General features: G+C 40.4%; 3 protein-coding genes across 7 annotated transcripts in view; 2 read left to right on the forward strand and 1 right to left on the reverse strand.

The window, feature by feature from the left end:
* The first annotated feature begins 160 nt into the window (after nt 1–160).
* wash1 (WAS protein family homolog 1) lies at nt 161–6,409 on the forward strand. The gene is made up of 11 exons (XM_028585442.1): nt 161–334; nt 1,490–1,630; nt 1,812–1,923; nt 2,069–2,215; nt 3,999–4,135; nt 4,226–4,361; nt 4,451–4,646; nt 4,736–4,906; nt 5,085–5,243; nt 5,771–5,842; nt 5,938–6,409. The coding sequence occupies exons 1-11, from the start codon at nt 327–329 to the stop codon at nt 6,078–6,080; spliced, it is 1,422 nt and encodes a 473-aa protein (XP_028441243.1). The 5' UTR covers nt 161–326; the 3' UTR covers nt 6,081–6,409.
* The window catches only part of ddx11 (DEAD/H (Asp-Glu-Ala-Asp/His) box helicase 11), a 27,297-nt gene continuing 8,793 nt past the window's right edge, over nt 6,281–24,784 (reverse strand). For 2 of the 4 annotated variants that reach the window (XM_028585437.1, XM_028585438.1), the window contains 27 exons: nt 16,207–16,350; nt 15,915–16,130; nt 15,724–15,810; nt 15,458–15,594; nt 15,017–15,074; nt 14,346–14,453; nt 13,603–13,690; nt 12,508–12,710; nt 12,263–12,337; nt 11,493–11,570; nt 11,358–11,404; nt 11,187–11,266; nt 11,043–11,084; nt 10,898–10,965; nt 10,766–10,804; nt 10,528–10,666; nt 9,853–9,984; nt 9,668–9,780; nt 9,513–9,585; nt 8,654–8,757; nt 8,410–8,559; nt 8,214–8,282; nt 7,991–8,091; nt 7,644–7,728; nt 7,446–7,521; nt 7,168–7,322; nt 6,281–7,093 (listed from right to left, as the gene is read on the reverse strand). In XM_028585437.1, the coding sequence (XP_028441238.1) occupies nt 7,061–7,093; nt 7,168–7,322; nt 7,446–7,521; nt 7,644–7,728; nt 7,991–8,091; nt 8,214–8,282; nt 8,410–8,559; nt 8,654–8,757; nt 9,513–9,585; nt 9,668–9,780; nt 9,853–9,984; nt 10,528–10,666; nt 10,766–10,804; nt 10,898–10,965; nt 11,043–11,084; nt 11,187–11,266; nt 11,358–11,404; nt 11,493–11,570; nt 12,263–12,337; nt 12,508–12,710; nt 13,603–13,690; nt 14,346–14,453; nt 15,017–15,074; nt 15,458–15,594; nt 15,724–15,810; nt 15,915–16,130; nt 16,207–16,350 (2,700 nt within the window). In that variant the 3' untranslated portion in view covers nt 6,281–7,060. The other 2 variants (XM_028585439.1, XM_028585440.1) reach the window with 2 other exon arrangements.
* Nucleotides 17,224–24,784, forward strand: part of fkbp4 (FKBP prolyl isomerase 4) — a 30,769-nt gene continuing 23,208 nt past the window's right edge. The window contains exons 1-9 of one of the 2 annotated variants that reach the window (XR_003693162.1): nt 17,224–17,726; nt 18,246–18,390; nt 18,477–18,619; nt 18,708–18,828; nt 19,067–19,223; nt 19,558–19,648; nt 19,767–19,850; nt 19,950–20,135; nt 22,417–22,560. Coding sequence is in view for 1 of the 2 variants with exons in the window: in XM_028585443.1 (XP_028441244.1) it covers nt 17,634–17,726; nt 18,246–18,390; nt 18,477–18,619; nt 18,708–18,828; nt 19,067–19,223; nt 19,558–19,648; nt 19,767–19,850; nt 19,950–20,135; nt 22,417–22,560 (1,164 nt within the window). In the remaining variant the exon portion in view is untranslated. The remainder of the gene's footprint in view (nt 17,727–18,245; nt 18,391–18,476; nt 18,620–18,707; nt 18,829–19,066; nt 19,224–19,557; nt 19,649–19,766; nt 19,851–19,949; nt 20,136–22,416; nt 22,561–24,784) is intronic. The other variant, XM_028585443.1, reaches the window with a different exon arrangement.

A 24,784-nucleotide genomic window follows, 5' to 3' on the forward strand; every position in this document is an offset into this window, starting at 1 on the left:
AGATCATGTCGCACGATCTTCCTCAGGCAGTTACTAAGTTGTTGACTTCTACAATTCAATGACAATTGAGCAGCTGACTGTATAATATTTTTTTTTTAAGTTAACGTTAGCCAATACCTCAGTTCATCCAGACCGTTCTGAGAGAACTTGAAGGCAACACTAACTCCGGCGTGGTCACGTGCCACGTGCGTGTCACACAGGGATGCGGAAGTACAGAACCGTTGTTGTTTTGCTAATCAGAAGCAGAAGATAGCTTCTTATATACTGTCTATGGAAGATAGCCTAGCGAATTATTCTCGGTAACCGTTACCAAGTAAACAACACCCATGGTCAGGTGAGACTAACATTTTAATAAGACTACATTTTTTAGTATTACATATTATTAAATGTGTGTTGTTCGGTTTAAGGCTCACGGCGATTCTATCTTTAGCATGGACACAGCGGCTTCTTTCTTTTGACTGTCAAGTTAACGTCACACTATACAGATTATTTATTTAGAAGATCTTTGTTGTAAACAGCTTTAGTGAGGGTTTATTAGCTTTTAGATGTTAATATGACCATATAACGGTACAGCTAGGGGTCAACTTAGCCAATTTACACATTGAAACCAAAACCTACATACCTTTCCAGCCTCGTCATGTGAGAGTCAGATGAGGTCGAGGATTGTTATATGGACGATTCCTTTTTGCTAAATCCTTTTCTGTAACAGACAGGTGATTTAATTTTGTAATTAAAGTTAGAATTTACCTAACGGTCTGTCCCATGTAATGAGAAGTCATCTGCAATTTCAAGAAGCACTGAGGATAGAATCTTTCTTGATGATCAATGCTATTGACATTTTGAAAACTAAATCCAACAATACATGTAATACATTATATGAAAGGTGGAAAATTACTCCTAGAGGAAAACATTTTTAATCATACTGATTGGCAGAGGGCATGGCTATTACCAAATCAATTCTGTATCACCAATAAGTTAAAGGAAGTACATGTCAACATTTTACACAGTATATATCCTACAAATCTATATTTCTCCAAATATAAAAACAAATTTTTGCAATGATGAGTTTTACAAAACTGTTTAACTGTAAGGTAGGCTCTTTTAAGAATAATGTTTTTCTCTCTTATGTACAACTTTGTATTATTGAAGTTTATTAATCCCCAGTTTACTTTTTTTATTAACACAATTTTAATTTTATTTTTTAAGGTCATATTCTTGTTTCTCTGTATCATTATACCAAATATGTGTCTGAAATGTTGTAGATTTAATTAAAAAAGAGGTCCAGGGAGCGTTGTTTGGTAAAGAGCTAAGGCTTTAGTTCACAGTACTGGCTCTAAATAACGTTATGACAGTTTTATGGTGTTGGATCCAACAACAAGCATCACTTTGAAAGAGTTTACTGAACCTTTGACTATCAAAATGAACAGACGTTCCCTTCCAGTTTCTCTATCATCAGCCTTGTTTTTGATTATAAACTTTTTTCTTTTAGGATGACCCAGAAGCACTGCCTGGAGGGCCAGGTGTACTCTGTGCCTCTCATCCAGCCAGACTTGAGGAGAGAGGAGGCTGTCCATCAGATAGCAGATGCATTACTCTACTTGGAGACCATTTCTACAGATATTTTCAGAAGGTAAACCCAGAACCCCCCCCAGAAACTCAGCTCCCTGCAGAGTGCATATAAAAGAAATGTGGAATAGGGTGTCATTCCTCTATATTGAAGTGTGTAATACAGTCTCAGACATGTTTTCCTCTGTGTGTGGATGTGTGTACGTCCATTTTCATGTTGGTGTGTATGTGTGCGTTGCTTCCAGGGTGTCTGACAGTGTAGAGAAGAACCGGCGCCAGCTGCAGAGCGTCACTGACCGGATTAGACTAGCTCAGGCCCGTGTCGACAAGATCAAAGGCAGTAAGAAGGCCACCAAGGTAACGCAGCACCTCCACTTTGGCAGGCAGCTTTATATTGTTGAACCCATGATACACAATAGTCACAATAAAGGTGACAAAATCACTGAAAGCAATAATTTGTCCTGTGTCTGTCAGTTATATCAGCTCTTTTCTGTGTCAATAGGTTTTCTCCAGTGCTAAGTACCCGGCCCCAGATCGACTTCGGGATTACTCATCTATCTTTATTGAGGCTATAGACCCCTCCTCACAAACCCGCCCCCGACACAGGATACAGAATAAACTTCGATCCTTTGATGAGAAGGCCTTGCAGGTGAGATAAATACATTAAAATGCTGATTATACAAGGAATTAATGCAACAGTAAGAAATGGGACTTTTCAAGAGAGCCATGGTTTCACAAATTGTTTTACAACTGATGTTTTGAAGCCCACAAGCTATAGTTCTATAACTTATATAAAAGAGAAGAAAGTGTGTGCTAGCCTGATAGTGTTAGGGCCGCTTTATACAGCTGACACTGCTAAAACTGTAGGTTCAAAACAGGGATAAATAGAGGCATTATCAATTTCTATTTACATAGCTTTTATCTTTCTGCTGATTATTATGACACAACTCTCACCCCGGTCATACGAGGAAAGGAGGACTTGGAGTTTAAGTCTCGACCCCTCCATATACTGTAGGAGCAAACTCTCATGACCCCATCATTCTGTCTTCTGTCCCATGACCAGGACAGAGTCCACTTTGCTCCTCCAGAATCCAGAATCATTGTCACTGCATCTACATCCAAACCCTTACCTATGATCCTGAGTAATGACCAAAAGAATGAAATTACTGATGGAGGTAGCCTACATGACTCCTCGCAGGGTGCCTGCCTGGGCTCACCCTTAGGGGCAGGGTTAAAAGCTCAGATATCCAGAGGGAGAATAGGAAGGGCTTTTTCTTCATTTTGGAAAGGAGCCAGTTGAGGTAATTGGAGAATCTGATGTCTCCTGGACGCCTCCCTGAGGAGGTATTATATATCCTGTCTGATATGGAACCACCTCAGGATCCTTCAGGGAGGCAGGGAAGGACATCTGGGCTGTTTTGCTTAGCCTAGACCCAGACTTGGATTAGTGGAGAAAGATTAATGGCTCTTTTAAAAAAAAAAATCTTTTTCAACCAAATTTTACCCTAAACTGCACAGAAGTCACACACATGCTTTGAGAGCCAGGTTTTGGTCGCACCATAATAATTATCAACGGGCCAGGTTCTTCTGATCTGATAATGTCTGAATATTTTTTTTAAAACATATGAATGTAAATAAATACCTGCCTGGCTTAAAAACAAAACAGGTAATGCCTCCCCATCGGACCTCCAGATTGACAAAAACTAAAACTGGTATTTCAAATAATTATTTGGCCTGGTCTGGATAAACATTTTTTAGTGGAAAAAATATAACACAAGCCTGTTATAAAGTATGCTTCACATGTTTGTGTTCCTATCTGCATGCCAAATGTTCTACTATTTTGTTGTTATTCTAACTAATCATTTTCTTACATGAACATCTGTTTTCTCAGGATTAGCAGCATCCATATTAAAAGTCATTCATCACTCCACCAGCACTGATAAGCTTTCACCCATTTCAGTCTCAATCTTTCACACCTACGATTTAAATAACCAACTGACAACTACTTAATGAAAAGTTGTGCGTGTGTGCGTGTGTGCGTGTGTGCGTGCGTGCGTGCGTGCGTGCGTGAGCACAACTCAGCACAGGCTCCTGCATTATTTATAGTGAACACCACAGTTTGTCCATTACCATCTTAGGAAAATGTATGAAAAATGTTTTTTGTGTGTGTATCTGTGTGTATTTGTCAGAAAGGATGAACAGGGAGAAATGAAAACACTGCTGGCAGTTTTCTCTGGTGCAGAAATGCATTATTCAATATCCCTCAGAAGCAATGTCCCCAGCCATATAATTTGGTATTGTAGTAGTGTGTGCGCGCCCGTGTATCTGCGTGCAGGAGCGCTTTGGTGACATTTGTGAATTGCGTTATTCAAGATTTAGTTGACATTTTACAGATCTGCCTCTCACTCTATGTCTGTATGTCTTTCTTTCAGGAGAAGTTAATGTATTTCCCAGTGTGTGTGAGCAAGAAGAAGAAATCTGAGGATGAGACAGAGGAGGGACTGGGCAGTCTGCCACGCAACATCTCATCTGTCAGCTCCCTGTTGCTCTTTAATACTACAGAGAACCTGTGAGTCCACACACAAATAGACACAGAGGATAGCTGTGATTAGGATTTCAGTCTTTTCTTAATATCTTTTGGATTTGTGTGCTTTTAAAGATATAAGAAGTACGTGTTCCTTGATCCTCTGGCGGGAGCAGTGACAAAAACACACACGACACTAGAGACCGAAAAAGAAGAGAAGCCGTTTGATGCACCGTTGTCCATCACGAAGAGAGAGCAACTAGACAGACAGGTACCTCAAACATTGTTTTCCAACCAAAACACATTGTTAATTTGACTATTTTATATGATTGGTTGTCTCTAATGTTTTCTCTCTAACAGACGGCAGAGTCTTATTTCTATGTGCCAGACCTGGGCCAGGTACCGGAGATAGATGTGCCATCTTTCCTGCCTGACCTGCCAGGCATCGCAGATGACCTGTCCTACAGTGCAGACCTCGGGCCCGGCTTCGCCCCGTCAGGACCCACACACAACATCCCTGATCTGCCGTCCTTCTCTGAGGAGAACAACGCGCATGGTACACACACACACACACACACACACACACACAATCGCATTGTGGTGTGTTGGAAGCTGTTTGTAGACTTTCATCTCTTTCTCTTTCAGGATCTCCGCTCCAACCTAACATTCCACCTCCTCCACCACCTCCCCCTCCCCCTCCTGAGCCTGCCCTTGCTCCCGCCATTCCTGCAGGAGCTCCCCCTCCTCCTCCCCCTCCTCCTCCACCTCCTCCTCCTGTCGACAGCCCCATAGAAGTCTCTCGGGTGCCAAGTTCAGGTTTGTGGCATATGTGCAACTCAAATCTAGTACAGTCTACACACTACAGACTGGAGGAATATGATCGAGCTTGACAGTGTATTAAAGTGGTGAAAACCTGCTCCTACCTTGAAGATTGACATTAATGGGCTTAACCCCAAATTGCCCTGCCACCGCTGACTGTCTCCTCTGTCTGCAGGCCCTGTGTCTGGTACTCCCAACAAGGTGGTTGAGCCGTCAGACGGCCGTGCCAGCCTCCTGGAGTCCATCCGCAACGCCGGAGGCATCGGCAAAGCAAAGTTACGCAATGTTAAAAAACGCAAGATGGAGAAGAAGAAACAGAAGGAGCAAGAGCAAGGTGCCAGATTGTTTGAGTGGGGATGTGGTTCTGCTCGTGTTTTATAAACGGTTACACAATGCAGCTTTAACAATGATGAGAAAGTTATGCAATCAAAGCTCAGCGTCACCAGTCCCTAATTAGCATTCACCCATGAGTTTATACAGTGCATCACGCTGCATGTCAGGGTTTGTGTATATATCTCATATGGTTATCATCAGTCAATGGATTTGTTACCTTCGCTTTATAAGCACCATTCTCATTAAAAGGTTGACATGGTTAATTATATTTTAAATTGTCTGACCTAATATCAGTCAGCATATCTTTGCCTTCATTTCCGGTTGGCTAGCCAGGTCACAACCTAACATTTTATATTTGGAGAGCTGCTTATCCTGACTAACTAGATAACAAGTCTTGTTGTAATTGTGTGCTCCATTTTGAAGCGCAGCACTGGGGAATGAGTGAAACCGTTTCACTGCTCCCATTACCAATCAAATAAAAATACTGATTGTATGATTATTTAGTAACTGTCCGCCTTTGTCTCACAGCAGTGGGAGCGGCGTCTACTGGTGGAGACTTTATGTCTGATCTCTTCAATAAACTTGCCATGCGAAGGAAAGGTGAGGAAAACCTTTTGTCAAATGAGATTGAAAATACTGAAGCAGGTGGTTGCAACTGCATACAGAAAATGATGTGTCCTGTTCCCTTGTTGTAGGCATATCTGGTAAGGGTCCAGCAGGGGGGGAGTCGGGTGATCCTCCCGCTGGTACCAGCGGTGCATTTGCCAGAATATCAGATGTCATTCCACCACTTCCTGTGCCACATGCGACAACAGACGATGATGACTGGGAGGCATAACATGATGGACAATGAACACTTAAAGCGTTGATAATGAAAGCCTTTGATAGTTTTGTGTACAAAGGACTTACATTTTCCTCCAATCACTTCACATTATAAAAAGTGATAAGTTCTCTTGCAGTGTAAAATGGCCAATAATTGGCTTCATAATGAGAAGTGCATTGGTTTGTCTAACTAGTTAAACAAAACCTCACTAAAACTCCAATAATCAAACAATTTATTGATAATCATATTCATTGTAAAACATATTTTCATAATATTAACACACTAACAATCGTAGAACCATTTCACTAACCACTTTCCATTAAATAAAAGTAATTTTTGAATTACATAACTGTTAACATTGAATGCTTTAAATATTTAATATCTTCTTCAAGGGTAAATCAGTCACATGAATTCCTAAGATGGTGCTGCGTCTGACATCTGTGTGGTATCTGATTCAGTAAGTCATCTCAACATACTGAATTTAAAAATCTATAACAGGTTCCAGACTGAATTTGAAGACATTGCAGGACTGATACATCTGAGTCAATCTGATAAATGCCCCTTTGGCCTTTGTCTGCAGTCTGCCATCGTATACATTATTCATTCATTATTCTCCAATTCATCTTCGCTTCTCTAAACCAGAGAGATTTGCAAGCCAAAACAGAACACAAGAAATAGGCAAGATATGAAAGTTGAAATGTAAAATGATGTACAGAGAAAGGAAAAACTGGCTCCCTGGTTGACCGTTGAACTCCAGCCAGGAGCAGTCAGAGGTTTGATGGCTTCAAAATGTAAACACAAAAGCAGCATATAAAGGGGCTGCGGCCTTCTTGTGATAAGGAACGTATTAAAGAGGCATTCTAATGATTTTCAGTAATATTTTGTCATTAGAACACATTACACTTTCACCGTGGCCACTGTTGCACTGGGTTTCCCCCAAAGTTCTTCCTAACCTCTGTCGTGGGAAATGTCCGTTGAGCCCAGTTCAAGTGATACTACACCTGCTTCTGCTTCTTCTCCAGGAAGAACTAGGAAAGAAGAATATGATTTAGTCATGATACAGTGGTTTGAGTGGGGGTACATGAGTGTACTTGCTTCTCACCTTCCGTAAGGAAGCAAAAGCAGGGCCAAAAGTTGTGTGTGTGCTGGTGCGATCTTTGATCCACGCGGGAAGTTTAGAGAGCGTAGCAGGTCGAGAGTAACGTCTGTCACACAGCACAATGGAGGAATAGTCGCCACGGTGACGGATAGCTCTTCCTTTGGGAAAATGAAGTCAAATATATATTAACAACGATTATACTATCTTACTGGCTATGAAATCAATAATTATTAATGATTTTTTTTTATCATATCTGTAGTCAAGAATCATTGCATCATTACCTATGGATTGATTGACAGCCTTCATGCAGAGGTTTTCTATTAGTGCTTGGCCAGGGCTCCTCCCTCCACTGTGAATCTAACAAACAGAAATGTGACGAGATTGACGATGAGCTTCATCTCAGCACTCCTGTGACCTTGTATTTGTTTTGCCAGGTTTGTGGCTACGGTGAAACCTATGTGGACAGTTAGGATTCTCACCAGGTGTTTGTCCAGATAGGACATCTTTTCCTGCAGCTCTGGCGATTTGATGTTGGGATATGGCATTCCCACCATCACCACACACCTGCCACCATGTGCACACAGAAACGAGAATTTAGTACCATATCTTTACGGTCAGGCAAAAACCTCATAAATCAATGCTAGTGGTCACCCTACATATCTGTCTGTGGGTTTTTTAGCTCGATGATACGTTTTCAAATAAGCCTTTTTTCATTTCCTGAAAAGCTACGGTTTTGTACAAACAAGGTTTTCGCCTGACAGTGACGATAGGCTATGCATATGATATGTAACTGCTGGCTGTCAATGTGCTCACAAATTACACACACCTGCCCAGGTCATCGGAGAAATTGATGCCCTCACTCATCTTTCCTCCGACCACAGAGAACAGCAACGCTCCTGAGAGCCCGCCGGCGTCCACAGCACACCTCTACCAAAGGGAAGAGACATGCAAATAGTAACACGTGAGTGTCATTCAGAGAGGTAATCACTCATAATGAACGTATTATTGATGTTGGTGATGAGGGCTGATGTTTGAGGAATGAATATTACCTGGATACAGCGGGAGAACTCGCTCAGCACCTGCTCAACCTGGTTGGCTTTCTTTGGCTCCTGGAAGATCTGAGAAAGTAATTGCGATAGCTTAGAGACAGTCCGGAAAATTCACTTTAAGAATGATTCCCTTGACATATTTTGCCACCCTTGAGTTAAGGTGGGATAAAGACAGCTTTTTAGCGTGATGATGTACCTTCTTTTTGTTAGCCAGACGAGTCAGCGCACCGCTGGCCTCCCAGTGAGAAACAATCCGCTTTGAGTACTCATACGAAGGGAAGAAGCACACAACCCCGCCTGGGACCACGTTACAAATGTTGGAGAGAATACGCCCTGTCTCGTCCATCTGTCAACAGGCACACAATAGCAGGAGTGCTTGCAGCTACATTCAAAGATATTTCCACAAGAACCTAACAGAACAACATGTGCGAGTCGGTTACCATGCGTGGAGAGTCTCTGTTTTGGAAAGTAAAATCCAGCTCCTGACCGGATGGACCACTGCACAAGACGAGGGGAAGAATGTTCTCGGGAGGAATAACATGACCTACAGACAGAAGACAGAAGTTAGCGGGGAAAAAGTTGTTATATTGATTTAAATATAACAAAACTATTTGATCATGTAAAATTATTTTACATGATCAAATAAAATATATTTCATATACAATACAGTTCTGACAGCACATTATGCAGAATGTAACATAACTAAGACTTTCTTTTCTATGCATATAAATAGTGAACATTGGATCATCATCATCGATCATTTGAGTTGTGTTCAAATTTCACAGATGTTGTAAAACTGAGAACATATTAATAGTACAGTCTTTCATTTTGTGTGCCAGGTGGCTTATGATACAACAATCTTCCTAGTTCAATAAGCAAAAATACAGCCTGTGCGATGACAGGCAGCAAATGTAATGTTCAACTGATCCTTAATATAGGATTTCATGCTCATATACAGTGGATGGACAATTAATTCATGGCTTAGTTCACAACGTAGCATAATTTGTATCAATTCTGAAATAATCTGTCACCTCAATCACTTGAAACAGGTGCAAGTTCATTGACACGATTCTTATATCTAGTTAATCTGCATGCATAACCCAACAGAAAATTAGCACACATGCTAAAAATCTGTTATTTGAGTTTTTGTCAAGACGTATATTATTCATCAAAAAATTCCCCACACACAGAAATATTGATAAACACATCAAGAGAGAGTGCATTATAAAAAGCACAAAAAGAGAAACTCCACAAAAGTACTGCGGTGTTAAAAAAAAATAAAATAAATGGGCCACTCACCACAGGAAAACTCAATGATGCGCTCCTCTCCCACTCCAGCAGAAAACAGTAGCTCTTGTTTGAAGTCTGAAACCTACATATCACATCTTTCAGAATGATAAAACTCTTCCACAACAAAGGCTTAGTTTGTTTTTAGTGGATTTAATATAACTTACCGGCTGCATGGTTCCTCCTGCGATGATGACTGCTCTGCACTGCTTCAGCACCTGGGCAAAGTGCACCGCTGGATTCAACAGCAGGAATTTGACACTGCTCTCCGACAAAGTACCTGGAAATTAAAAGCTTTTATTTACTGTTCTTTATTTGGAGTTGTGTTATTTTTATTTTTTTTAAACGGTACCTTGTCTATGCACCACCACTCTGCCATCAGTGTTGCTGTTGGTGAGAGCCATGAAGAAACCTTCCACCTGCATCATGGGAGATGCAGACAGCACTTTCTCTGCCTCTGACCCCTGCTGGCCTGCTGAAGAAACTGCACATGAGAGCATTACGGAATAGATCAATCATGGTAAAAAACCAGAGGGATGCTACATTGTTCAGTGTGTGTTGATTGCAAAATGCCAGAGTGTAAGGCTGGATGTGAGGGGCACGGGAATGGTTTGAAAAGAACAATCATAGCTGCACATGCAACTTAGATCCAGCTTAACCATAAACACTCTGAACATGATAGTTTTCCAGTTTTATAACAACATACATGATATCTATTCTCTTGCCTGTGCACTTTACAATCAAGGAAATGTGGGAGATGTTTATGGTAGTAGTTATATTGTGGGTACTGTCTGCAAAAGTGCTTAGTCTGTGTAAAGTAGTAAAATGTCTATTCAGGGGAAAGAGAATTTCCACACATCCCACCATGTAGTTCCATTATAACCAAATTCTTCTGATATTAAGTTTTTTTTTTCTTTTTTCTGAATAGGATCCCATTTCTTTCAATAAATGATGGCATGTTGCTACCGTAATGTCACATGTCTGCAATGATGATTTTAATATGTGGGTGGCAATACAGCCCTCTGACCTGGCAAAGTGCTCTGGTTGCTCTGCAGCGTTTGAAGGTAGCGGTTTAAGCCCTCAGTGCGTCGGTTCTCCTTGTTGGAGCTGCTCGGAGTGTGCAGACTCACACCTGATCCTGCGTACTTCTCCACGAAGCCACCCAGCTGCAGAGTGAATACACGTGGGAGATTTATTAGATTTTACAGTGGATCACTCAATATTTATACGAGGCATAAATCAATACATTTATATTAAACACTTACTTTTCTGCTGATCAGGCTCTTCTCAAAGTATCTCTGTAACTAACGTGAAATGACATTGAAAAAATCTGAGTTTGCAGGATGGTATGGTGTTTAGAAGCAATTTTAAACAGCGATTTTAACACCTTCAACTACCTTAAACAAGTTGATATTGTCGATCTGAGCCTTGAAGAGGAAGTTGTTGATGGAGAGCATTTCAGTTCCTAAAGATAGAGAAACAATGTTTTCTTAGATGTGTATTAGTGTGTGTTTATGTGTGTGTATTACTGTATTCACTAACCTGTTTGTGTAGTCTGGCTCTGTGGATTCTGCCCCACCTTTCCTGCAAGGATAATATTTACATCATAATTGGAATTGTCCAGCAATTTCCCCTCCTACCCATCTTGCAGATTAGCAATAATAATCAAAAACTGAACACACTCACCTCCCAGCACCCGGACAAGCCCCTCAATCACAAACAGAATCTGTTTGATGTACATCAGGTTCTTGGCCTTCAGTCGGCTCCTGATGTTGTGAAAACATAAACAACAAGAGTCAGGAGGACAATATTGAATTTCTGAATGAGTGCATTGTGTGACCCTGCGTATATACTCACTTATAGCGGTCAGCATACTGGGTGAGCTGCGAGTGGACACGGCAAAGCTGTAGAAGATTCACAACTCAGTATATTGCAGAGAACATGTGTAGTTTAAAGCTACATTTTGTACATGATGTGTATGAATCTGTTTACCTGAGCTCCATTGAGCTCTGCACTGTGTATACAGGAAAGTGTGTCACTAAGATTGTGAGCTTCATCTATGATCACCACCTGTAAAAAAAATATATATATATATATATATATATATATATATTCAAAAAACATTTCTGCTATCAGTAATATGACAAATCAATTCCACTTCAAGTTGTTGAAACTGACCACACAATCATCATTTACATTTTTGTTCAGAAATGTTATTGCTGTGTGCCAGAGGTTAAACTACTCATGAAAAATAAATAAAAAATGTAAAAATAATTAAATTACTAGGGCTGTAGGAGCCACATATTGTATGTTGTTTATGGTCTCATTTAAATTATGTATTGATTATTATATTGTGCACTTATATTGTAGGTGGTGGGCTTTTTCATTGCGGTGTGAGCGGAAGTGATAACATATTTTTTTGGGGCTTTGACAGAGAGGGGGTGAGCCTGGGAGTGAACACTTTTCTGTAACTTATTTATTTCAACTCACAAAGTAACTTTAAATATGGTAACTGCAGTACTAGTGGTATTTTACGTGTGGAGGAGTAAATCATTGCAATACAATGTCGAGCGCGCCACAGTGTGTTTATGCATCGCTCAGTGTTTAGTCCCTCGCGGCAGCACTTTGTTGGACTGCTCACAGCCGCAACAAGGGCATTTCAAATGTTAAAAAGTTTCTTTTTGATTTCCATGATAATACTGACAATTACTGAACAGAAAAACCAAAGATAGAATCAAAAATAGCATCTAATCCTACAGTACCTGACCCTTCAGCTGGACCCCTGCTGCCTTCCTTGTAGCTTCATGAAGCAACATCTGATAGGGCAACACCACCAACTATGCAGACACAATAAACATAGGCCATACAGATTAACAATAAAATGTGAATCGGCTTATAAAAAGTTATTGACTTAATAAAAATACTTTAAAGAAATTTAGGAAAAAATGTTCTCCAGAGTCATGAGACACAGGAACTGATGAACGGAGTACAAAGAGAGCAGTGTTACCTGTGCAGGGGGAACAGCGAGGCGTGTGGCATAGTAAGGACATGAATGTGTCTCTCTGCCCAGCTTCAGCATCTGTTCTATATCATGGACTGTCCCCAGAACGTCGTCCCTCATCTGCTGCAGTGCTGAAGCTTTATGATAGGGACACACACTCTTTGCTTGGCCTCGCTTACGTTTGACACCCTCTTCATGATGCGGCTTTTCTACAAAATGGCAGAAAAGGCAGCGTTGTAAGCAAAACTGGTCTTATTTATTATGTTTTTAGACAGCTCTTGAGTTATCTTATAGAAATGTTTAATTCTGATTTGTGGCATGTTTTGTGTTGTCTGCCTAATGTCTGCCTGTAACACATTTTTATTGCTGCCTATCTTGGATCACTCACTTTTTTTTTTTTTTTTTAAATCTGTTTATTGATGGAAATCCAGAGGAAATAAAGGAATAAAGCGTATCAGTATAAAAATTAACAATTTCCATTTTCTCCAACAGTCATAAACATCATTCATCAAAATTCCTTGAACTAGCATTACAACATCACAAATAAAAGATTAGTAGTAAAGTAAAATCTAAAATCAAATGTAAAATTAAAAGCACACAAAATAAAAATTTATAAAAAGGATAAAAAAAATTGGGGAAGACATCAAGGCAACCTATCGAAGTGCCATAGTAATACTGATAACAGCCTTAGTAAATTGTCACATAACAGTAGGTGTTTTATGAGCCTGTGTACCGCACATTCTCAAAGAGGAAAGAAGAAAGAAAGTAGAAGCGCAAGGTCGATCATATGGGTTTGGGCTCCAGTCCTTTTAAGTTCTGAAAGTAGGTAATGATGGGTTGCCATCTCAAGTAAAAGTTATTCATTGACCCTCTCAGTGTAAATTACATTTTTTATAACTTAAGAAAAAGCATAACATCCTCCAGCCAACGCGGTAGCGATGGAGGTCTGAAGAAGGTTTTTAATTGATGAAGCTTTCCTAATTCAAATAAAAAGTAACATGAAATTTTGAAAGTAGCAAATCTCTTACAAGCTTGAAGTTATCTGGAAATGTTCTTCTGTAAGATCAGTAGTTCTGGAGCTAGTGTGTGAGGGGCTCTCACCATGTTTGTTTTTCTGCATCTCAATGCAGCGGTCGTTAATGCGTTGGATGCTGCCCAAGCGACGCACCTCCTCGTTGACACACAGATTCTGGAAAGTACAGTTTTATGTTATGTTATACTGTCAGATCTCATGTTTAATTATCATGTTTTTTTCTGACTGAATACAAGTAACACTTCCTGTTTAACGCCAAGCCTTGTGTAAGGTGGATCTAAATTTAGATGTAATGTACGGTTTTTGAACACCCTGTATTTTAGCATTTTAATTAAAATCTTGAGCCGTGTGTGTGTGTGTGTGTGTGTGTGTGTGTGTGTGTGTGTGTGTGTGTGTGTGTGTGTGTGTGTGTGTGTGTGTGTGTGTGTGTGTGTGTGTGTGTGTGTGTGTGTGTGTGTGTGTGTGTGTGTGTGTGTGTGTGTGTGTGTGTGTGTGTGTGTGTGTGTGTGTGTGTGTGTGTGTGTGTGTGTGTGTTAAAATCTTGAGTGTGTGTGTGTGTGTGTGTGTGTGTGTGTGTGTGTGTGTGTGTGTGTGTGTGTGTGTGTGTGTGTGTGTGTGTGTGTGTGTGTGTGTGTGTGTGTGTGTGTGTGTGTGTGTGTGTGTGTGTGTGTGTGTGTGTGTGTGTGTGTGTGTGTGTGTGTGTGTGTGTGTGTGTGTGTGTGTGTGTGTGTGTGTGTGTGTGTGTGTGTGTGTGTGTGTGTGTGTGTGTGTGTGTGTGTGTGTGTGTGTGTGTGTGTGTGTGTGTACATACCTGCCGTGAGCCAAGGGTGACCAGACTGATGTCCTTGCTGAAGGGACTCTTTTGAACCTCATGGACAAATTGGGCTAGCTGGGAGTGAGTGCGACTGCAGTAGTAAATCTGAGAACATGTATATGTACAGTGTAAAGCCTCACTTCAGGGTAATGTGTGACACTCATTATTATTATGTTTTATATATCGGTGGGACACTCATCCTTACAGTTCCTATGTGAAATGTTTCTCTTAGTTAGGGCTGGGTATCGTTCAAAAGTATTTGATACCGGTACAGATACCAATACCTTGACTTCGATACCGGTTCCTAAGCAATACTTTGTTCGATACAAAATTTATAAAAAAAAAAAAGAAATTACAACATTACACATTACAGCACAAATCTTTGTTTTTATTGTCCAGCACCTTCTACGTAAGTGTGTAACGTAGAGTTTTTCCTGCGTGTCTCTACGATATGTAACGTTAGACAGCCAATCCCAAACATTATTAGATCTTGGTAGAAGCATGCTGCTTGCTCATTGGCTAACTGACGCTGATGAGACTTACTCCTTAGGTATTGAAATTGGATATTGGATGACGAGGCCTTTCTCGATACTCAATACATCAGAGGCAATTCGGTCGTTGCCTAAAAAGTATTGAATTCGGTACCCAGCCCTACTCTTAGTACACACCTTAGTAACATGTTCTTCAACCAGGTCGTCGTCTGAGTCATCTTCAGCACCACAAAATCTGAGCATGAGAGCAAACGCACCCTTCTGTCATTGTCTGTCACTGTGATGTAGGGCTGGGCAATATATATCAATATCAATATATGACGCTAGATATCATCTTACATTTTGGATATCATAATATCGCAATATGACACAAGTGTTGTCTTTTCCTGGTTTTAGAGATCACATTACAGTAAAGTGATGCTATTTTCTAAACTTACCAGACTGTTCTAGCTGTTCTATTATTTGCCTTTACCTACTTAGTCATTATATTCACGTTATTGATGATTATTTATCTAATATGTCATTGTGTAAATATTTTGTGAAAGCACCAATAGTCAACCCGCTCTACTGTGATGTATCATTTGATACGATTGGTAACCAATCAATGGCTGCCCTCACCTGCTCCTGGTCTTTGACTCGTCATCGCTCTCATATTCTGCGATGATAAGCTCCTCATCCTCTTGATCTCCTTGTGCGTCTGTTTGTTCCTCTTTACTGAGCTGGAGTAATTTGAATGCCTCTTCATCTTCACAGCTCTACAGGAGACACACACACACAAAGACTTTCATATACTGAGTTGTAGACTTGACTTACAGTGATTGTACATTTTTCGTACATTTCTGATACCTGGGCTCTTTAAAGTGCCACTGTGTAAGATCACTTACTTTTCTTTTCATAGCATACTTTAGTTGAACGTTGTTTCTGATCATTTCTAATCGTTCTTCCCTCTTCTTTCTTTTCGATTCCTCCTCCTGACACACAAAAAACATCCAATAATATTCAAAGCCAGAGTGCAAAGCCAAAATTCCCAGAGATCCATGCCAAGGTCACATCTGAAATACATTGACATTTTTACCTTTAACTTTGACACCAAATCACGTTCTGCCTTTTTTTGAACAAAATCAGTGATCCAGTCAGGCTCTGCTGAGGAGCTGCTGGTGGAGGACTGAGCAGTAGAAGTGGAAAGAACTGCTTCTCCATCATGCAGCAGAGCAGCTGCCTCCTGTCTCCTCTTCTCCTCATAGTCTGTGAGCCAGCTCAGCGCTCCACAAATCAGACTCAGAGACTTGCCCTGGATTAAAGCACATGCACAAAATTAGCAATAAAATCGAATGGCTTCTGCTGTACTTTCTCTTATGCATACACACCGTTCCAGTCGGACTTTCAAAGATTCCAACTTTGCCCTGGTCAAGTGCACTGTACAAGGCTTGCATAAACTGCTCCTGGATGGTATAGGGTTGGTAGGGAAATGGAAATTGGGCCCTGCCATTCTCCATGCTCGTGAACCTCTCCTGGAAGATGACACAAGGGTTAACTCAATAAAACATTTCAGTTCAGGTATGTTCATCGTGAGCATCAACTGAGCAGCCCACACAGTGTTTAGACTGGATTGTATTAACTTTAGCTACAAGCCTTAACTCCTGATAGTGATGTTGTGTCTAACAATAAGCACCCAGACAGGCGCCAAATTCTGCTTTATGATTGGATTCTGCTTTTGTGCAGAATGATCAATCAATCTTATCAAAGTCCTGACAAATTTCTGATTCAGTTGGCCTCATGTTAGTTACTACATTAACGTTACCTCAATTTACCACAACGAGTAACTCATCATTTCACTTAAAGCTTTCCAATTCGTCAAGCTACATGTTATGTCAAGCAGCTAACATTAAAGGTTGTCACTGCATATCTTGAAACGAAAACTTTATTGCTAACGTTAGCTTTCTCGAATGTGTAGCAGGCTAACTATAACCTCCTTATTAGTTGAAGTCCTATAGTCCTGGTCGAAATATTTAAAGAGATGATCGCTATATAACAGCTTCTTACCCGCAGATCTCCTCAAAAAGGAAGATTTTATGTTCAACTCCTGGCTATTCAACAACCGCGCCAACAGACAGCAGTGGGGACCGAATCTGACCAATAGCGAGCAAGAAAAAACAAAGAGTGCATGTTTTACTATAATGTTGTGGTTGCGTGGACGGGGCTATGTACAAATAATGCATGTTTTTTTCATAAACTGGACTATTATGTTATTACAGAATATTTGAACTAAGTACACTATTAATTTTCTTCATGACGGCACACTATGTCGTAAATGATGTATTTGCTCTGCTCTTTGTAAGTGCACCGCCTTTCCGGGAGATGCGTATTTCGTATAACTAACGCCATCAACGCGGGTTCATCCCGTGGTTCCTCCTCAATGTCTGGAAAATTCTCTGCCCTTCTTTAAGCGCTCGTCGGATGCCAGACAACGTGGATTTGAGTCAACCCAACCGAAAGCTCATATTTTGCTCATATACAAGTGTGTCTGGTGCACAACGGTAGCACGGTCTCAGCGCAGCTAGTTGGAAGCTGTAAAGTTAAGGTGTATTTTATTTTCAGTAGCATTCACAGATAACGTTAACGTTAAGTAAGTACAGTTAAGTATCCAGCGTTAGTTAGCCAGCTAGCGTTCTTGCTGCACTTTGCGTGGTTTGAGAAGTACTTAGTTAGCTTTAGCCACCACTACTATTAGCCAGTGTTAGTTGGAATTGTGGTGCAGTTCAGAAGAGTAGGATCTGATATCTGCTACGTGACAATGACTGCAGAGGAGCAGACAGGTGAAGGACAACACACCATCCCAATGGAGGGAGAGGACATCACACCAAAGAAAGATGGGGGTGTTTTAAAGGTAACGTTAAGTTATGTTTTGGTACTATAGCTATATTAATCCAGCTAGCTGAGTGGTTAGCTGGCTGCGTGTTGTTTATCAACGCATTCGGATAGGCTAACGTTAGCTGTTGTTAGCTAGTCTGTCGCGTTCACTGTTGATTAAAAACAGCGTGTTGACAACCCCGTAACGCTATTTATCTTGTTCCTACCATTGGTTTCATAGCTAACGTTAACTTATTGCCAGGGTGTCAACAACATGGATAATTAGCTAGCCATTTCAACCGTCCACATTTCTAGAAGGCTCTGGAACCATGGACACACACACACACTCTGTCACTCAAATACTCACAGGGGTTTACCTCGCCTCATTTCAGAAATATTTGACAGCTTTGATTACATCTTATGATGCAAAGTACCAGACTGCAGAAATGTATAGCTTTGCATGTCTTTTGCTAAGATTACTTTTTTTTTTTTTTTTTTTATCTTCAACTGTTTTTTGATTGAATTCTCCTCTCCTTCATGCTGTCTTTTCTTTCAGCTGGTGAAAAGGGAAGGCACAGGCACAGAGTTGCCTATGACCGGTGACAAAGTGTTTGTACATTATGTGGGCACACTTCTTGATGGTACTCATTTTGACTCAAGCAGAGACAGAGGAGAGAAGTTTTCCTTTGAGTTGGGCAAAGGTTGGTTTCATATCTAGCAGATACATTAACATTCACCTGTCATAGTTCCACAGCCAGTGTTGGTAATCGGTCTTCTTTGTGTTTAGGTCAAGTAATAAAGGCATGGGACATTGGCGTAGCCACAATGAAAGTGGGGGAGTTGTGCCAGCTCATCTGTAAGCCGGAATATGCTTATGGATCTGCAGGCAGTCCACCCAAGATACCCCCCAATGCAACTCTTGTTTTTGAGGTAAGCATCAGTGATAACCGGTACTTTAAACTGTATTCCCTGATCCATGTAAATTAAGATATTAATTTACACGTCTGCACACTTGTAGGTGGAACTGTTTGAATTTCGAGGTGAGGACATAACTGAAGAAGAGGATGGAGGAATCGTCCGTCGCATTATCACTAAAGGCCAGGGATATTCCAAGCCTAATGAAGGGGCTACTGTTGACGGTAACACATCCAGATACAGCTTTTTCTTTGCTAACATTGAAGAAATGTACATGCTTATAAGATGATGCAGCATTTATAATAATGATTTCAATATAAAATAGATTTGAAATTGCATCGCTTGTCCTCAGCTGTCACTTTCCTACAACTGTCTATCTAATGCATGCTAACACGTTTGTGGCTAAATGAAGAGTCTGATTTGTAACACAAGCTAACCCAAGCATTTTTTGACCCCTTTCAGTAACTATGGAGGGTATCTGTGAGGGACGTGTATTTGACGAGAGAGAATTGAAGTTTGAGATTGGAGATGGAGAGGGTCTTGGCTTGCCAGTTGGAGTGGAGAAAGCTATTATGGCTATGGAGCAGGGAGAGGAGGCACTCTTCAATATTAAGCCTAAGTATGATCACATCTACTGAGACGAATACTTACAGTTTTGTGTTGCGATAGTGTTTTTTTTTTATCAGATCATCTCTCAAACTGTTGTGTGTTGAATTTAATTGGGCAATAACAATTCCTGTGTCTGGACTCATTGACTGAAATTTGGCCAACACTATCAGCTACAAACGTTCTACGCTGTGATATGACAAAAAATGTAATAACTTCCGCTACACAATCATCCTCTAGAAAATATTACATCACACTCCAATGCTGTTTTAAGATAAACTGCAACCAACACTACAGCATTTATACCACACCTGAGATTATTAATGTTATGCGTCTTTGATTTGTAGATATGGCTTCGGGAATGCAGGCATTGCAAAGTATAACATTCCTGCCGGAGCAACACTGCAATACAAAATCAAGCTGACAGCCTTTGAGAAGGTAAACAAATCTTGCTGAGTTGCTAACACAACCTGGTTTTATTTGGCCAATTACATGTCAGTTGTGTTCAGCAACATTTTCCACTCTAAGAAGTGATTGTGTGTTTTGTTTTCTTTAGGCTAAGGAATCGTGGGAGATGAACACGATAGAGAAGCTAGAACAGAGCAGCCTGGTCAAAGAGAAGGGAACACAGTATTTTAAGGTGAGCAGTGGGGTATCGATAAAGCACGTAGCTATAAAGAGAATTTTTAAGACAGATACTTTTTCATGTTTTCTAATATATTGATTTCATACGCTTCAGGAGGGAAAATACAAGCAGGCTTCAGTGCAGTACAAAAGGATTGTGTCGTGGCTGGAACATGAATCTGGTTTGACCGAGGAGGACGAGAAGAATGCAAAAGCATTGCGGCTAGCGGCTCATCTGAACTTGGCCATGTGCTTCATTAAGCTACAGGAGCCAACCCAAGCCCTAGAAAATTGTGACAAGGTATTTACTATCGTTTTTTTTTACACATCTAACCAAAATGGAAGGAGTCTCTGTCTGTCTATCCTTCAATTCATACTTATTAGCCTTACCCATTAACGTTAGGTGTTAACGTTATTTCCATGGACTGGTTTAACGTTACCATTTTTCCATTGATTACAACATTGAGCTCTTTGGCCATCTAACTACCGTTAAAGTTATCCCCTGATGGTTCCATTTTCTTTATGCTAAGACAATATTAGCAAGGCAAATGCTGTCCTAACCACGACGTAGCATCGCTCCTTTTGTTTTGCATGAAAGCGAACATCTGAGCCTTTCCAAAGGGCTTCTGTGTGATCATAGGCCTTCCAGAAGCTTTGTAATCCAGCCTGGAACTGCAGTGTCTTTTCTGAGACTTTGCACAATAATTCCAGAACGATAAATCTACAACTGAACGGTTATTTATTCATCTTTTTGAATGAAAAGGTATCATTTTACTTTTAGGCCCGGTCATCTTGACTCCCAGAATGTTGTGGGGTGAGCGTGTCCACAAATCAGAGGCTGTCTTTCCTGACTATCTTCTTCTTCTTTGGTATTTTTACGGCAGCCAGCATCCGCAACGTTGCAGATGCTGCTACTTTCCTGACGGTTACTTCTCTACTACATATGCTAAACGTGAAAGAACAAGCCAAAATAATTATATAACAGTCTAAATGTAATACATAATGCTTAGATTCTTATTTGCGCATTTGGATAGTATTGAAGGAGGTGTATTGGAGATGGCACAACTAACTTAGCGTATGGACTTTTTTGGGGTAAAATCAAAATAGTTTTTATTTGTGTTTAGTAAAATTGTTCATTTTTGTTTCCCGTGATTGCCAAGACTTTGGAAAACAATTTCAGGGCTTAAAGTATTCCAGCACCGTGCGGGATCTCCGGCGTGTGGCCGTGAGGGGGAAAAGTTTTTTTTTTGGAACTTTTCGAGTGAATTGATTTCACCTAACAATCACATGAGAGGAACGCAGCTCTAACTAATGCAGGCCTTAAGTACTCGGGCCTGGTACCCGATTTCTGGTGTTTGACTATTTTAGAAAAATAAATACATTTAAAAAGTCCACATGGGATTTGTTTTGATGCGCTGGATTTAACCAATCATCGAACTTCCATCTACCAATGAAACTAGTTCTAGCCAGTCAGATGCAAAGTAGGGCGGGTCTTTGCCGAAATGTGAGAGTGCGGTGCCGGTGTGGTCTCCATGGTAACGCGGCTAAAAAGAAATGGAGGCAAAGTTTATCAAACTTGGAGCATGTAGATACAGCTTTAGTTGAGAAAGTAGTTAAAATAACTAAAGTCACTACTACACTAGACTACTACACTAGACTAAGTACTACTAGTCTGGGCATGAATAGAGGACAAGAGGAAAAGGGTGGAGACGGGAAGCCGTTTAGCACTTGGTGCCTCAAATTGAGATAGCCGGGTGCTTGCTTCTGCAGCCCATGTTCAAGGAAGATACTGGATGGCAGCAGCGGTAAGAAAGTGCTTGCTAGTCACAAAGCTTAGGTTCGTGCACTCTGTAATACGAGTACGTTACCGGCAACAACCGTTACCACTGCGACTTCACTGACCGACCGTCCGTCCATCCATCCCTGCATCTTCGTCCGCTTATCCGGTGTCGGGTCGCGGGGGGGAGCAGCTCCAGCTCAACCGTGTTACCAACAATATGTGTGTGCACGTTCATAGCGGAACATGATTTGTCATTAACGATGGCCACTGTGTAAAAGCTATCTGAAGCCCAAACTGCCTTGACAATGCTGTCTGTTTGGAATCAGCATGGCAGGTATTTAAACATAACGGCCTTGTCCCAGAGTTTAGATGTCTAGCTATATGAAAAGCTAAACAATGCGAAGGGGTTTAATAAATGTAAATAAAGCAGTTAATATCAACATGGACAAAATCATGAATGTACTAATTCGCTTTTTTTGATAATGATCTAGCCAAAGTAACAACACATCTAGAAAGTTTTGTTTTCACAATGATTATATTATTGCAATATGTAAATCTACATTGACTCTTAATTTAACATATGGCTGGAAGAAGTAAAAATTGATCCAAAACTTTTTAGTTTTTAAAAATTATGACACTTGTTATTGTGTAAAGTCAGGACCCCCGGTTCAAAAAGTTTCAGGCTCGGGCTTTTTTTTTCACTTTAAGCCCGGCAATTTTCAAAAACCAAAACATTTTTCACCCCTGCTGAGTTTGCATGCCATACTGTAAACCTTTTACTATACTCTGTTCTTAATTATAGGCTCTGGAGTTGGATCCGTCTAATGAGAAGGCTTTGTTCCGAAGGGGAGAGGCACTGTTTGGTATGAAGGAATATGACAGAGCAAGAGATGACTTCCAGCAGGTCGTTCAACTGTATCCTGCCAACAAGGCTGCCAAGAGCCAGGTATGTGTCTTAAAGGAAGATTTCAACTACTTTCATGACGAATTTGTTACAAATCCTAAAAAGGTTAATACAGAATACTTTTTTTATATATACAGTGAAGACTCATTTTGCTGTGAGATCTAGTTTTATTTATTGTGCTATCATCAACAATGAAACAGGCACATGTTGCTGTCTTAAGCCCCTTTCACACATGCACTGCAAACCTGTAATTATCTAGACATTACCAGGCAGAGCTGTATGTGAGAACACAAATGTCCGAATCAGTTGGATCGGACATCAAACGGCGTGCCAGCTCCTTAGTACAAAGACTGATGTGTGATCTCAGATTATGTAATCTCAGATTGAGCCCATATTGTTTTAGAAGGCACAGACCTCTTCAGTCACGTCTCCGTCAGCTCTGCAAAATTTATGCTGAATTGTCTATTTTACAATATTACTTACGCTTTATGTGGTTTGAGAATCTCCTGTTGTGTGCTACATGTGTGAAACGGGAAACTCCGGGCAATGTCCACTCCTGATTTTCCTGACATTGTCAGAAGTTCATATGTAAAAACTGTGAAAACTGGCAAATAAACTGTTGCTGCTGCATTCATTTGCTGGGCGTGAAACTACCACTCATAAATACTAAGTTGGTGGGAACATTCTATACAGTAACAAAGGTGTGAAACTATTCCTAGTTGACCTTTTATTGGTTTTTGAATAATTATATAATTAGATTGTGAACAGACAAGCTCCTGCTCGCACAATAATTGACATATATACTAGCCTACAGTCAGCAAGACAAAACATCGAGAAGAAAAGTGTTTTTCCTCATGTGGGTTAGGGACTGTTTGTTATTTATTTAAGGGGCCACCGGAGGAGTTTTTTGGGACCTTTAGTCAAAATAGACATGACCGTCACCTCGCCAGGAATAATTTTTCTATGACCATACAAAACAATTTTAATTTTTAAATTACTTCGATAGATAGATAGATATATACATATATAGAGATATATATATATATAGATAGATATAGATAGATAGATAGATAGAGAGATATAGATATAGATATAGATAGATAGAGATAGATAGAGATATATAGATATATATATATATATAGATAGATAGATAGATAGATAGAGATATAGATAGAGATATAGATATAGATATAGATATATATAGATATATATATATATAGATATATATATATATAGATATATATATATATATATATATATATATATATATATATATATATATATATATATATATATATAGATAGATAGATAGATAGATAGATAGATAGATAGATAGATAGATAGATATACAGTGGGGGAAATAAGTATTTGACCCCTTGCTGATTTTGCAGGTTTGCCCACTTACAAAGAATGCAAAAATCTACAATTGTAATCATATGTACATTCTAACAGTGAAAGACAGAATCCCAAAGAAAATTCCAGAAAATCACATCATATGAATTTATTAAAATTGATAACCATCTGATGAGGAAAAACAAGTATTTGACCCCCTGGACAAACAGCAAGTATTCTGGCTCCTACAAGCCAGTTAGTCTTTCTTTAAGACACAGCCCCAATCCGAACCAATTATCAACATCAAATACACCTGCCTCACCTCGTTACCTGTATAAAAGACAACTGTCAACACCCAAACAACCAGCATCCAACATCACCACCATGGGCAAGACCAAAGAGCTTTCTACGGACATCAGGGACAAGATTGTTGATCTGCACAAGGCTGGGATGGGCTACAAGAGAATCGGAAAGCAACTTGGAGAAAAGATCAACTGTCGGTGCAGTTATCAGGAAATGGAAGAAGCACCACACCACAGCCAACCTCCTCGGTCTGGGCCTCCACACAAGATCTTGCCTCGTGGGGTGTCCCTGATCATGCGAACGGTGAGGAATCATCCCAAAACCACAAGGGGGGAACTGATGAATCAACTGAAGGCAGCTGGGACCACAGTTACAAAAGAAACGGTTGGTAACACACTACGCCGTCATGGATTGAAATCCTGCAGCGCACGCAAGGTCCCCTGCTCAAGAAGAAACATGTACAGGCCCGCATGAAGTTCGCCATTCACCACCTGGACGACTCAGAAGAGGCCTGGAAGAAGGTGATGGGTCAGATGAGACCAAAATAGAACTTTTTGGCCTCAACTCAACTCGTCGTGTTTGGAGGGCAAAGAACACCGAGTACAACCCAAAGAACACCATCCCCACCGTC

The sequence above is a fragment of the Perca flavescens genome, chromosome 8, assembly GCF_004354835.1.
Source record: "Perca flavescens isolate YP-PL-M2 chromosome 8, PFLA_1.0, whole genome shotgun sequence".
NCBI classification, from domain to species: Eukaryota; Metazoa; Chordata; class Actinopteri; order Perciformes; family Percidae; genus Perca; species Perca flavescens.

Bases quoted from the DNA above. Each gene is read 5' to 3' on its own strand.
- wash1 (XM_028585442.1), top strand. The intron at 4,136-4,225 runs GTGAGTCCACAC...GTGCTTTTAAAG, and splicing joins TTTAATACTACAGAGAACCT to ATATAAGAAGTACGTGTTCC. The intron at 4,362-4,450 runs GTACCTCAAACA...TCTCTCTAACAG, and splicing joins GAGAGCAACTAGACAGACAG to ACGGCAGAGTCTTATTTCTA.